Below are 13,755 nucleotides of genomic sequence, written 5' to 3' on the forward strand. Positions count from 1 at the left end.
TTTAGTTCATTTCCTTTGCCTCCGCGGCATACACAGTACTAACAGCCTCGCCGTTGGCCTGGGCCTCAGTCTTGTAAGCCTTGAACTTCCTGGCGGGGACGCCCTTCATAAACATCTCGTCAAGCTCCTCGAATGTTCGGTCAGCCGTCTCGGGGAGGCAGAACCACAAGTACACAAGACTAATGATGGCCAGGGCGCCGAAGATGAAGGACAGCTTGGCGCCAAGGTTTGCCTTGTTAGGGTTGAAGAGGTAGGGGAGGACGAAACTCCACATCATGTTGAGAAGGTTCTGGGCGGCCAGACCAATGGCAATGGTCTTGACACGCAGGCGAGAAGTCGAAACCTCGCAGAGAATGGTGTAAGCAGTAGCGCCAATGGTGACGTTATACCACCAGCAGTAGACCAGAATCATGGCGACACTGCCCTTGATGGTACCGTCGGTGGCAGCAGCAGCCAGACCACCGGTGATGAACAGAATAAGAGTAAGGATCATCAGACCGTAGAAAGTAAGGTCGCGGCGTCCAACGCGATCAACAAGATACCAGGACATGACATTTCCGACGAGGGAAATGACCTGCTGGACAATCTGAAGCCTGAAGCTCTCGGAAGTAGAGTAGCCAGCAAGCTGCATGTAATAGGTTCCGTAGGAGGCGATGAAGGTGATGCCGCTGAGGGACTGGATACAGAGGGGTGCGATGGAGATGATGGTTCGGCGGAGATTGGACTTGCGGAAACACTCAAAGTATGTAGCACCCTCGGTCTCCTTCTTGACCTCCTCGAGGGTCTGGTTGATAGCAGCGAGGCGCTTGGCACCTTCTTCGCCCTTGCTACCAAGGCGAGCCAGAGCGGCGAGGGCCTTTTCTTGCTTGCCCTGAGACGCCAACCACCACGGGGACCTATGAAGCACATTAGCAAGTTTACTCGCCATATCTGGAGATTTAGGTAACATACTCAGGCATGAAAGGGACGGCAATGGTGGCAACGGCGGCGAAGCCATACTGAGCGCAGAAGATGGCGCGGTAGGCCCAGCGGGTCTCAAAGGTTCCGGTCTCGTTGACAACAAGAGCGACGATCAGGGGTCCAAGGGTGTATGCAAGAGCAGACAGGCAGGTGAGGAGACCACGAAGGGACATGGGAGCAACCTCTCCAATGTAGGACACGGTGACGGAGGCCAGAGCGCCGACGGAGAATCCATTGAGGAACTTGCCGCCGAAGAAGAGCTCGTTAGTAGTAGCAACAAACTCCATGGTGATGGCGGCGTAGGCAATAACGAGGCAGATGATGATGACGGCGCGGCGACCTAGCCAATCCGCAATGGTACCGCATCCGAGAGCACCAACAACACCACTAGACTCTTGGTTAGCGTCGTGAACCCCAAAAATATAGTGGCACTAAGAAAAATTCGCCGACGTACGAAGCAACGGGCGCACCCTGGAAAGCGCTCTGCCATTTGGCAAAGAGCACATAGGTGCCGTCGACCTTCTCGCCAAAGTCCTCGCGGAACTTGGGGATACTGATGATGTTGCCGGCGGCCTGGTTCTCAAAGGAGACGAGGAGCATGCACCACACGGCGAAGAGACACCACACGCAGGCGAGGGGGTACTTCTTGATGGACTCGAGCTTGCCCATCTCATGCTCCTGCTGGTTGGCCAGGTGGGCGAGGTCATTGTCGACGACATCATGGTGCTCGGCACCGACCTTTTCGGCCGTGGAAACGGGGTCCGCCATGGGAATTGATTGATGGACTTCCGGATAAGGGAAACAAGAGGAGGAGGAGGAGGAGGAGGAGGAGATGATGGTGGTGCTAACGACGAGGCGCTTGAGCTTGGAGTAGAAATTGGAGAAGTTGGAGCTGGCCCCAGACTACTTATACAACATTACCCCAGACCCCAAAATGGTGTTGACACGCGAATCTGGGGGTCTCCTCCCCCACAGCAGGTTCCGCACACGTCCCATGATTCCGTCGTGGTGGAGATGTGCCAATTTGTCGGGCACAGCGACACGCCATGTCCATCGTCATTGCGCGACAGGTTTGCGGAAGGCGTTTAAAGGTGCCTATTCAGGCCTACGGTCTGGGGTTCGCGTGGCCTGCTGTGGCCGCCGTGTGGCATGGCTCGCGGGCCCTGAGTCGGCGAGGGTGGACCGCGAGATGGGGCCCGAGTCACGTTCGGGACAAGGATTTCAGCGCCGTGGCCGAGTTATGCGAGGCTCCGGCAATAGCTGGTGAGCGACACGAGGTTGTCCGATCTGTTCCGGCCAAGGAGGGCAGTTCGATCCGGCTAGGGAGAAACGGGGAGGCAACTCGGAGCGTTCCTGGGACGGATCCTGGATGGCGCTGGGTACGGCTTTGACGTCAACCTCTCGGCGATTTCGGAGATCGGCCCTTAACGCGGGAGGCGTTGTGCAAAGACGATGCAGACACGCGCCAAGGTGGACTGATGTTGAGGCGGCGCATGAACCGTAGCCTTAGCTTCTTGGCTGCTTGCTGGGTGCTTCTTGCTCCTTGTTGGCTGCTTGTTAGCAGCTGGTGCAACACGTTGCGAGGTGTCATGATGACAAGATGGTGGATTCAGATTCAATTTTATATTTGCTCCTTCTAACCCCCCGCTAAGCTGTCTACCATGCTCGAATTATGCGTCATAACCTTCTAGAAAAATGTCGTTTCGTTATCATCTACAATCTGCACCTTGATGCAGCCGTTCCTCGGGTCTGACGACAGAGTCAGGCCCTCCAATGCCTTCTCCAGAGGGAAGACGTGAGAGACCAGCTTCTTGACATCCACCAGTCCTCCCTCGATGCACGCAATGCCTGCGGGCCATGTGTCCCGGTACCGGTTAATGAAACGGAGATCAATCTGGGGTTGTGGGTTAGCTCGCGTCTGTAAATGGAACATTAATTTCCGGGGGAACATCTTTTTGCATACCTCGGCCAGGGACAAGTGCATGAATGGCAGATTGTTCATTATGGACTTGCCGACTCCAATCACCATCAACAAACCACCTCTTCGCACCATGAAGGCAGCCGAGCACACGCTGCTCTCGATACCGGTGCACTCCAGCGCCACTCGCGGCTGGACGTACTCGGTCTCGCCAAAGAGCTTCCTCACAGCCAGGCCGTTCTCCTCGTTGCTCTTTGTGATGTCGACCTGGTACGTCCGGACCGTCGGGACCATCTCCTTGGCAAAGGCCAGTCTCGTGGGCTCCACGTCGGTGATGACAATCGGGTGAGCTCCGGACGCGCGGGCACTCGCGAGGGCGAGGAGGCCAATTGGACCGGCGCCGCAGACAACGACGGGGGTGCCGATGGTGATGCGCGCCGTGTTGATGCCGTGGAGGGCAACGCTGAGGGGTTCGAGGAGGGCTCCCTCGGCGAAGGAGACATTGTCAGGGAGCCTGGCGAGGCGGCTGGTTAGTTTCAAAGGCCTTAAAAGACGCAAATAGAGAGGTTGATGACATACTTGTGAAGCCACTTGGCAGGATGGACCTTGTATCGCTGGAGCGTGCCGGCGTAGGGGTAAACGCCCGCGAACTCGACGTCCTCGCAGAGGTTGTACCGGCCGTCCAGGCACAGGAAGCAGTTCCCGCAAGGGACACCCGGCTCGATGGCGACTCTGTCACCTAAGATGAAATTGTGTGAGTCCACACTGCCGGCTGGAGACGTGCTAAGCAGGCCTACCTGGTTTCAAATCCTTGACTGCGTCGCCGCATCGTATCACGACTCCGGCAGCCTCGTGGCCGATGATGCAGTCGCCCTCGAAAACGAGCGACCCGATGCGTCCAGTCTTCCAGAAGTGAACGTCGGACCTAGCCAGCGCATCAGCAAACCGCCGCAAGCCAGCTCCATCACGCCCGCGGCGCGTGAAGCCCAGGATCATTCATATCATACCCGCAAATTCCTGTCGCCTTGACGTGCACGAGCACCTCGCCGGCCTTGGGCGCGTACACGGGCGCGTCCACGGCCTTGAGGTTGTGGTCGGCCGTGACCTGGAGCGACGGGTTCGGCAGAGGCGCCTGGAGGATCTCGTGCGAGGCGGCGCCGTTGACCTGGCGCTTGAGGTCCTCGACGGAGGGCTGGTGGCCGTTGACGGCGGGCTGGGACTCGGCGATGGAACCCATATTCGATGCTACTGACGGGTGTTGGGCGTGATCTACAGAGCGTCGAGGTGGTTAGGGAAGGGCAACGAAGACGGCAAAGACAACAAGGCAAACAATTCACGACACAGCTTCGCCTTAATCTTCGTCCGCCCCATCGTCTCGCCGCCCATCATCCGCGCTGCATTCTCTGCAGGTCAGCCGGAGTCGACAGCAAGCCAAGAGTGCATCGCCCTTCCTCTTCCAGCGAACGGCATTTCCGCGCCCTCTCCCAGCCCGCCCACGACCCGAGCATCTGTCACCGGGCCTGCAAAACTCCACTGCGAACCGGGGGCATGGGCGAATGCCAATTTCTCCAGCGGGCGCCACCATCCCCGCAGTTCTACCCCCGTCGTCCCACATCTTCGGCACGCTTGCGGGGACGCGCCGGGGGCGGTGTTTAAAGTTGCCGCATCGGGAATGCCCTCACGATGCTTGGCTAAAGCCCGGGAGAAGTGCGGCCGTTCGGCTGCTCCTGCGTCGTGGGGTCATGCGTCCAGCTGGATATAATGAATGCCATGTCATGAGAGGACGGGGGCAGCGAGCATCAGGGCAAGTGGACGTATCACCACAAGACGCTTTCCAACATGGCCACCGACTCGTCCAAGCTGCAGTCCTTCTCCTCGAAGCCGCGAGTCTTCATCCTGTCGGACATCTCCAACGAGCCCGACGATGCAGAGTCGCTTGTTAGATACCTTCTGTACTCCAACCAGTTTGAGACTGAAGGTCTTGTGGCTTGCTCCTCAACATGGATGAGGGACAAGGTCTGTCCACAGGATATGCACAAGATCGTTGACGCATACGCTGGTGCCGTCGACAATCTGAACAAGCACGCCCACCCAGACTTCCAGTATCCTTCAGCAGCGTATTTGAAGGGTCTCATCAAGCCTGGCGCACCTGTATGTGCATATCATCATCTCCCAAGAGAGCCATCTTCTAATTGCATCAATTGCAGGTTTATGGATCCAAGGCCGTCGGTCACGACATCCCCCTGAGTGAGGGTGGCGAGCTGCTCCTGGAGAGAATTACAGCTCCGTCCGAGGACCCTCTTTGGATCTTATGCTGGGGCGGCACCAACGTCCTCGCCCAGGTTCTCTTCAGACTCAAGGAAACTCACTCCGAGGGGGATTTTACTGCCTTGAGGGCGAAGCTCAGAGTCTATGCCATTTCCGACCAGGACGATACGGGTGCTTGGATCCGCAACACTTTTCCTGACATCTTTTACATCGCCTCCGTGCACGCATGGAACCAATATGGCATGGCTACGTGGACCGGCATTGCAGGCGACAGGTACTACGGCTTTGACCAGGGAGGTCCCGACTTCTCCAAGCTCTCCAAGGCGTGGCTCAAGGAGCATGTCCAGATCGGTCCTCTGGGCTCAGCGTACCCCAACTACCTCTTCATCCCCGAGGGCGACACTCCTACTTTCCTGTATCTTATCCAGAACGGTCTTGGAGTCCGCGAGCATCCCGAGTACGGTTCCTGGGGCGGTCGATACGGACTCACTGATATTAGCCCCGACGGCCTAGGCAGTAAGCATTACAGCGATGTCTGTGACGTCGTGGTCGGCCAAGACGGCAAGACCTACAAAACCAACCACGGCACAATTTGGCGCTTCCGAGATGCCTTCCAAAACGACTTTGCTGCCAGAATCCAGTGGACCTTGGACTCATCCCTGACATCTGCCAACCACCACCCCATCATCTCCCTGAACGGATCCTCTGGTCCTGAGCCAGTCTACATCTCCGCCGAGGCCGGTTCTACCCTGAAGCTCGATGCCACCGAGACGTATGATCCCGATGGCGATGCTCTTACTTTCAAGTGGTGGCAGTACCGCGAGCCCAGTGCCTCGCAGTGGTTTGCATTCCTCGAGGTGGAGGAGATGAAGTTTGAGAAGAAGGATGCCGAGGGCCGGGTCATTGAATTGACGCTCCCTGCCCCCGACAAGTGCTGCGTGGACCTGATGACCCGAAAGCCGACCGCAAAGGGCCAAGTGCTGCACATGATTCTCGAGGTCACGGATGCCGGGTCGCCAAACTTGACGAGCTACAAGCGAGTGGTGATTCAGACGACGAATAAGGAACTTAAGGGTGGAGGTGGTGGTAGTGACAATATTGGTGATGCTATGGAGGAACTGATGATTTCCTTCGGCATGTAGTCAACTTGGTTGAAATAACCATGATCATAAAACATGAATGCTATAACGAAGAAAGAAATTACATGAATTATTTACGAACATTGTCCAAGGATGCTCCATGTTCAAGTTGTTTTGAGTGGAGTCCAAGTGCAAAATACGTCAGCAATTCGCGAGAGACTGGACCGCTGGATTAACCGTCAGACAGCTGCGAAGACCGCGCGGACAAGATGGAATGTAATTTCCAACACTGCCATAATTGCACAAGCAAAAGATTATTTCTAGAATCATAGGTCGGCGAGTCGTTGGCATTTGTCATTATTTATTTTCATCTATCTCATGTCTATTTTATTTAAATACCCCAGCTTCACTGCTTAAGCGAAGATGCGCAGGGGGTAGTTGGGCAGGTAGAAACCGGGGTCGTTGAAGCGCAGACCACGGTCGAGGCCGGAGATGCTCTCAATCTCCTCCTGGGTGAGGTCGAAGCTCAGAACATCCAGGTTCTGGGCCAGGCGGCCGGGGTTGTTGGACTTGGGGATGACGGCGATGCTGCGCTGCGTGGCCCAGCGGAGCAGGATCTGGGCGGGCGTCTTGGTGTACTTGTCGGCGAGGTCCTTGATGACCTTGGTCTCGAGGAGGGGCTCGACGTCCTGGGTGCGCTTGGAGAAGATGCCGGGGAGCTCGACGAAGCTCTGGGGGCCGAAGGAGGAGTAGGCCGTGACGGCGATGTTGTTCTCCTGGGCCATGGCGATCAGGCCGGGCTGCACGAGGTAGGGGTGGTGCTCGATCTGCAGGGAGGAGATGGGGTGGCGGGCGTAGCGCTGGAGGTCGTAGAGACCCTGGGCCTGGAAGTTGGAGACGCCGATGGAGCGGGCGATGCCCTCGTCGACCGTGGTCTCGAGAGCCTCCCAGGTCTCGCGGATGGGCACGTTGGCGACCTCGACGGTCTGCGCATCGTCCATCCACCAGGCCTTGACAGTCCGGTTAGTCGAGTGACAAGCTGGCGTGCGAGCAGAAAAGACTTACCGGGAATCGTCGAGTCTCGGGCTCAATGTACTTGAGGGCGACGGGAAAGTGGATGAGGTAGAGATCGATGTAGCCGAGGCCCCAAGCCTCATTCTGGATCTTGGCCATCTCCAAGGCGTGCTCGTGGCTGTGGTAGTTGTTCCACAACTTGGTGGTGACGAAGATGTCCTCGCGCTTCACGAGGCCCTCGCTGATGGCACGGAGGATACCCTCACCGGCCTCCTTCTCGTTCTGGTAGTCTGAGCAGAATGTGTTAGAACCGGTGTTTGTAGTTGGGTGAGGGGTATCGTAATCGAGCCAGTTTCGGGGCTATGAGAGTTCGATCTGGAGGGTGGGCTTTTCAAGAGACAGGAACGTACCGTAGGCACCGTCGAAGAGGCGGTATCCAGCCTTGATGGCCTACAGGGAACTGGTCAGCATTGAGGTCCAGAAACAGCTTTCCAGGTGAATATTCGCCCTCACGCACGTTGTAGACAGTCTCGGCGGCCTGGGCAGCAGGGACCTTCCAGAGGCCGAAGCCAACGAGGGGCATCTCGTGCCCGGAGGCGAGCTTGGTGGTAGCGGGAGCCATTGCGTGTGTGGTTTGTAAGTGAGGGAGTATGGACAATCGCATCAACAGGATGAAGAGAAGCTCGCCACGCTGGGCATTCCGCCTTTATTGCAAAAATCCACCCCGTCTCCATGACAGCCTCTGCCCCTCCATTATGACATCCATCGCAACCGCACCCGAGTCAGTTGAATCCCCGTAGTCGCGGCGCTAAACACTTCCGGACTCGCCGCCGGTGTCCCACACGGCGAGCGTCTATAATTGCCCAAAGGGGCAACATCGGCCACACCGTGTTCCCCGGCCCCCGGAATCCCAAGGCTTCATCTTTCCCCGTTCGGCGCGCCCTCTCCTTCTTTCCCCCCTCCATCCCACATTTTCCCCCATACGATGCCAACTTGACAATGGCCGATGCGGGCTCCAAGACCCGCCTGCGAAGGACGAGGACAGGTTGTTTCAAATGCCGCATGCGTCGACGGAAGTGTAAGTCCCCTGGGCTGATCGGCCGGGAGGGAGACACCGCGCTGTCATTATGACGACTAACACGGCTTGTCAGGCGATGAGGGTAAACCGTCGTGCCGAAGATGTGTCGACGGCGGGTTCGACTGCCAATACGGCACGCGCCTGTCGTTCTTGGAGAAGAATGCAAAGACATCGGCCGCTTCGGGCTCAGAGCGCGTCACCAAGCCGGCGTATGGCAAGCTAAGAGTGCGTCGCTGTCGCCAAGATCCATGCGTCCAGTGCATCTTGCATGAGTTCCTGCTGACGGCCCCTCGCAGTTCGTCGTGCCAGAGTCCGTGACGGCCCAGGAGAACATTCAGTTCCAGGACGACGATGCGCCTTCGCGCGACTCGGAGAGCACGCACACCCTGCCCAAGCCAGGCCAGAGCCAGACGCTGTCAGAGGAGATTGCGAATCCAGCCGAGCTACTGGCCCAACCACCACAGCCGCCGGCTCTGATCAGTCCTGCGCTGGAAAATCTTGCAACGCCATCCCCGGCTGGCCAAGGGAACCATGACTTAGCTGGTCCTGGGAGCTACACGGTTGGTATATCCCCTTCAAATGCAGCGTACGAGACCGCCTTGGATGGACTGCTGTCGCTGGGCCATGACAATTATGTGCCTGCACCGGTGACGTCCCAGATCCTGGAAAGTGAAAGCTACTTTGGATCGCCGCCAAACCCTCACCCCGGATTCTCTCCCAGTCAATTAGAAACGGGGAGCAAGCCATCGCCAGCTGCTTTTCAAAACTGTGCTCATTTGCCCCAAGATCGGGCGGTACAGCTTTTGCGACACTATCGATACAACATTGCGCCATGGGTATGTATTCCAAACAATAAGAGACGGAAAGCTCCAATGCTAACAGATGTTGCTGATTAGTTGGATATCGGCGATGCAGCCCAGACGTTTGGCCTGTTGATCCCACGTATTGCTATGGACTCGATTCTTGTTCTCGACTCGCTCCTTGCCCTTGCCATGACGACCCTCGATGAGCAAGTCGACTCCAACTTCGGGGATCAATGCATCGTCCCACCCGATCTAAACGGACCCAGCGTCGACATTCTACGCAGCGCTCTGGCCTTTGGCTTCATGGCTCTCCGCCGACATGTCGTGGTGGCACCGACATCGTGGCAGAGTCCATCCAAGCACATTAGTTTTGGGTTGGTAAACTCGGCTTCATTTCAGGAGCACTATCCTACAGTCAATTTAGCTCTGTCATGGGTGATGCTGAGACTTGGTAATTATGCCTGACTTACCACATGAGGCTACTTATTAACCGGTTTTTAGAATTGAGCGTTGGGCTCATGAATGGTTCCCCAGTATCCATCCCCAATCTCCTATCATACAATAGTTCATCTCCCATGTCTGGAATGTGTCGAGAGTCGCTCAAGTACGACCGCGAGCCGATACTTCTGTGTGCCCAAGTCCTCAATCACTGCTTTGGACAAGACCTTCCTGTTACTCCGGGAATCCACCTCCGTCCATCCGCCGCCCAGAACTGGAAGTCTCTCTCAGAATCCCTTAGCATGTGGTACAACAATCGCCCTCGGGATTTTAAACCCATGTGGGAGGTTGAAGAGAGCGAGGAGTTATTCCCTCTTGTTCTCTTCACGAACGGAGCGGCAGTGCTGGCCAATCAGCTCTATCATACATCAATGTTGCTATTGCTTCAGAACAGGCCCCGAACTCTCCCGAAAGAGCATGGGCGATCAGTATTGATTTCTCCACTCTGGCATGCCCAGCGAATCTGTGCCATAAGCCTGAACAACGACACGACGGCAAGCTGGGACTTCAGTCTCCTTGCCTCGCTGTATCTCGCCGCCAAACGCATGACGTACGAGCCTCAGCAGCATGCTATTCTGCGTGGCATCGACCGCATTGGTTCTTTGACAGGTTGGAATGTGAATGCACTCTCGGCGCAGCTCGTGCAAGAGTGGCAGCCTGATTAAGCTTATTGAGAAGACTTGTAGCCAAATAATGAACGCAATGTTTTCATGGCGTTTTATCGAACTTTGTATCCCCAAGAATTCTCGAGATCGGCAATACGCCAGCATGTTGCCCAGCCAGTCATTGCTTCTATGCTCTGAATGAGCTTTGACAGAAGCAAATGCTCAGATTTGTGGCTAAGAAGCCTTCCAGCGATCCACAAAGGCTGGATGGCGTTGTTCAAGCAGCCTTGGTGGGGATTCGTCAATGAGATGCCGCAAATGCATTTCGCATGCCAGATTGCAGAACCCGTATGTCCAACATCGAGTTTGATTTCTCGAGGTTTCGAGCCTAGAAGCAAGGTGCAGGCGGTATGGTACAGCTGGTTGGAGGAAATACCAGCCCAGTGGACAAAGAGGATTTGGGGAAATGGCCGGCTGTCGATTGATTTGACGGGGACAATTTCCGGAGGTCGATCTTGAAGCCAAGCCTGGAGATCATGCCACAGGCGGAGCCAACGCCTTTCAAAGGCGGCAGAGTCGCATCCGTTGTTTTCTCCAAGTTCCACGTAGCGAGTCCTGTCAGCTACAAGCTCACACACTTTGGAGCATAAATAGACGGAGTAGTTTGCGTGCATGTCTGGGGACCGGTGCTCTCGGAAGAGATTGGCAGCGGAAGCTGGGTCGGCACCAGCAGGGAGCCATTTGTTGAGAGACACGATTGTGCCCTGGGTTCCATCAGATATTAGAGCTCCGCATAAATCTGTTAAGCATCAGTCTCGATATCTCAATGTCAAATAACTGACAACTCTTACCCATTCGTACGTAGCACCAGAAAACAGCCTGGAGCAAACCGCCGCTAAACCCGTTGATATCGAATGCATCAAATAGGGCTGCACAACCCTCGAGATGTCGACGCCAGTCTTGTGGGCTAGCCGACATCATCTCAAGGCAGCACAGGATGACGCAAATTGGGATAATGGTGAGATCTCGGGCCTGGAGCAGGGGATTGAGGAGCCTGATGGCCTCCTGGTAGAGCTCCAAGCTGTCAAACGAGTGCTGCTTGGATTCCTTGCGCTCCATCTGCCGAGCTGAGAGGGCGAGGATGGCGTAGAGGAGAGCCGGGCATCGGCGTGCAAGGACGGGGACTTGCACAGTGAATGCTCGCTCACTGTCGAACATATCAAGCTGCATTGGTTGGTCAGTCTGGGGAGCGAATGACATGTCAGAATTGAGGCGCTTACCCATGGAGCTACTTCAGCAACGTAGTTTTTCAAATAAGTCAGCCTTCGGCCAGATGAGAGAGCGGCCTTGATCTGGGCCTGGACCTCAAAATCTTCACCAGGTGGACCATGTTCTCCTGGGACAGGGGAGGTCTCGCGTGAGGGCGCGGCAGTCTGGGCAGTATTGAAGATGAGGCACCGGAGCTCTTCCTGGTAAGCCAGATATCCGGGATCTTGGACAAACTGATCGAGGGGCCAGCTATTTGATGGAGAAGACGAGTTGTCCGTGATTGAGAATGGAGTCATTGTGATGGTAGTGTAGTGAGGAGGGGAACCGAGGTTCTGGTCGTCGACAAGCCCCGAGACTCTGGGCCGGTATACCTTTTCAGGAGCCAGGAAAACGATATACGAGTCCTTTCAGGCGGGGGAAGGCGGATCTCGACAGATTCAGCAGATGTTACAGGCATCGAGCCAGATGGGCTGAGAGATGGAGATGAGTCCAGGGTAGGGAATAACACCTCGGTGTACATGGTAAAAGGTGTGAGGTCAGGTGCGCCGTGCAAGTGCCAGGCGACGACTGCCCGGACGAGGCTAAACCAATCCCTGCGCGTGCGGGGGTGGATGATTGCGGGGAGCCAGTGGGCGCCTTCTCCAGAAGGAGAGGCTTTCAGTGGCACAGTGGCACCAGCTATTAGGCTATTGGTTGATCCACTGGGGCCATTGACTCGCCACCATTGGGCCACTGGGGGAGCTTTTTAGCTTGGGTGGGATCTTTCGCGTTTGTTCCCGCAGTGAAGCGGAATTGAGTCGTTATTCTTTTCCGGCTCTCCGTACTTTCGGGTCAGGTGATGCGTTGCTGGTGCCGACATTGTGATGGTGGCGCCAGATGCGCGGGACCTACGAAGCACGCTCTCGGGATTCGCTGGTTAGATCTGGATCCGGCTGCCCACGAGTTCGCATGGTTTTGACTGGCTCAATGGCAATCGCTGTCGCTGGCTTCCCTGCGTGGGAAGTATTGGAGGAGACATGGCCAGACTTGCCCCAATAGGATGCCATTGTATTCGCGAAGCCTGTCAACATGCAGCTCTTCTGAGGTATCTGGGATCGTCCAAGCGCTAAGCCAAATGTTTCAGCCTCACTCTGCAAGGGAAACCCCAACTCGACGTCTCTTTGGCCGATACACCTGCAGCGTGCAGCCTCATCATCATTGATGTGGTACTTTTCTTTGTTTTCTTTTATCCAAAAAAGAATTATCTCGTGTGCCTCGCAGATGAGCAGATGAAGGCATGGCTCCATAGAAGGACAGAGGCAGTACCTATACATTCTGCCGGCGGGAAGCCAGGCGCTGAGGTTGGCCAGAGCTGTTTTGAGGCCTGCCTCGTCGTCACAGCAATGTCAATTGAGCGGACGTGGGAGGTGCCACGTCGATGTGATGCATCGCGCCGCGTGCACTTTTAGTTACATCGCTGCCCAACGAAAGTTGCGAGCATGCTGGGGTAACGACACACTGCGCGACTCGTTGCCGTGGTTTTGAGACGGCTGGAGCTGCGGATGCATCGTGCGTGCAGCCGAAGTGTATGCTCTGGCACAACGAGACTGGATGCCGACCCGATTGATAAAACAAAGCCAAAAGTAGCAATGCAGCGATCTGCACGGCGTGTTCCGTCAACCGTCCATCCATGGAAATGGAAGCAATTTCCCCTAGTCCTCCTGGGTGCAGAAGTAGTACTCTATAATCCAGTTCCAGTGATCTGTGCAACCGCACGGAGACTCTGGGCTAGGGGAAGGGACCCAACAGAGCTTTTTTCACACCGGCAAAATTCTATCCCATCCATCGTCGACCCGCTTCAAAAGCCCATGGCGCGGTAGCTTGGAGTTGTTGGTGGTCGGTGCTCCTCAGCCATGATGCCATTTCTCCGTCACCAACAAGGCCCCCATTTTGCAAACCAGAAAGGTGCATCTCGCGTCGTGCCACAGGCGTTGTGCATCGTCGAGTTGGCACCGTGGATGGCCCGCTGACGATTGCCGATGCTGGTGGACGTCCCTGAATCCACTCGCCCGCGGATGCCCTCAATCCACCGTTGACCTCCACCATGCACATGGTGTCGCCCCTGGCTGTCTGCGTCCATGACCTGATCCGTCCGCCCGCAGCGTACCCTGTCCCATGTGCAACCCTGTTCAACCCTGTTCAACCTTGTCCTTCCAGGCGTCTTCTCAGACCTTGATCCAGATTGGAGCCAAATGGAATAAGCCGCCCACACACGCGCAGAAGG

At 56.1% G+C, this 13,755-nt stretch overlaps 6 protein-coding genes across 6 annotated transcripts; 2 read left to right on the top strand and 4 right to left on the bottom strand.

The window, feature by feature from the left end:
* Window position 1: 1 nt before the first annotated feature.
* On the bottom strand, window positions 2–1,728 carry BGZ61DRAFT_490898 (general substrate transporter; the record flags this gene model as incomplete). Its single annotated transcript, XM_046250374.1, has 3 exons — window positions 2–896; window positions 952–1,347; window positions 1,415–1,728. 3 exons carry the CDS (start codon window positions 1,726–1,728, stop codon window positions 2–4), a joined length of 1,605 nt encoding a protein of 534 aa, XP_046110023.1.
* A 919-nt stretch (window positions 1,729–2,647) lies between these two features.
* On the bottom strand, window positions 2,648–4,115 carry BGZ61DRAFT_473842 (chaperonin 10-like protein; the record flags this gene model as incomplete). Its single annotated transcript, XM_046248505.1, has 5 exons — window positions 2,648–2,854; window positions 2,924–3,404; window positions 3,458–3,617; window positions 3,676–3,803; window positions 3,886–4,115. 5 exons carry the CDS (start codon window positions 4,113–4,115, stop codon window positions 2,648–2,650), a joined length of 1,206 nt encoding a protein of 401 aa, XP_046110024.1.
* Window positions 4,116–4,717: 602 nt separating this feature from the next.
* BGZ61DRAFT_413007 (uncharacterized protein) lies at window positions 4,718–6,288 on the top strand (the record flags this gene model as incomplete). The annotated part of the gene is made up of 2 exons (XM_046243304.1): window positions 4,718–5,029; window positions 5,086–6,288. 2 exons carry the CDS (start codon window positions 4,718–4,720, stop codon window positions 6,286–6,288), a joined length of 1,515 nt encoding a protein of 504 aa, XP_046110025.1.
* A 350-nt stretch (window positions 6,289–6,638) lies between these two features.
* On the bottom strand, window positions 6,639–7,861 carry BGZ61DRAFT_473844 (NADP-dependent oxidoreductase domain-containing protein; the record flags this gene model as incomplete). Its single annotated transcript, XM_046248506.1, has 4 exons — window positions 6,639–7,235; window positions 7,291–7,529; window positions 7,650–7,689; window positions 7,757–7,861. 4 exons carry the CDS (start codon window positions 7,859–7,861, stop codon window positions 6,639–6,641), a joined length of 981 nt encoding a protein of 326 aa, XP_046110026.1.
* A 377-nt stretch (window positions 7,862–8,238) lies between these two features.
* On the top strand, window positions 8,239–10,283 carry BGZ61DRAFT_473845 (uncharacterized protein; the record flags this gene model as incomplete). Its single annotated transcript, XM_046248507.1, has 5 exons — window positions 8,239–8,317; window positions 8,391–8,542; window positions 8,614–9,153; window positions 9,214–9,571; window positions 9,622–10,283. The coding sequence occupies 5 exons, from the start codon at window positions 8,239–8,241 to the stop codon at window positions 10,281–10,283; spliced, it is 1,791 nt and encodes a 596-aa protein (XP_046110027.1).
* A 26-nt stretch (window positions 10,284–10,309) lies between these two features.
* BGZ61DRAFT_137237 (fungal-specific transcription factor domain-containing protein) lies at window positions 10,310–11,899 on the bottom strand. Its single transcript, XM_046237245.1, has 3 exons — window positions 11,504–11,899; window positions 11,075–11,447; window positions 10,310–11,022 (listed from the first exon to the last, which is right to left on the bottom strand). Exons 1-3 carry the CDS (start codon window positions 11,786–11,788, stop codon window positions 10,337–10,339), a joined length of 1,344 nt encoding a protein of 447 aa, XP_046110028.1. The 5' UTR covers window positions 11,789–11,899; the 3' UTR covers window positions 10,310–10,336.
* Between the last annotated feature and the right edge of the window lie 1,856 nt (window positions 11,900–13,755).

Source organism: Ilyonectria robusta (genome assembly GCF_021365365.1).
Source record: "Ilyonectria robusta strain PMI_751 chromosome Unknown BGZ61scaffold_3, whole genome shotgun sequence".
Classification (NCBI taxonomy): Eukaryota; Fungi; Ascomycota; class Sordariomycetes; order Hypocreales; family Nectriaceae; genus Ilyonectria; species Ilyonectria robusta.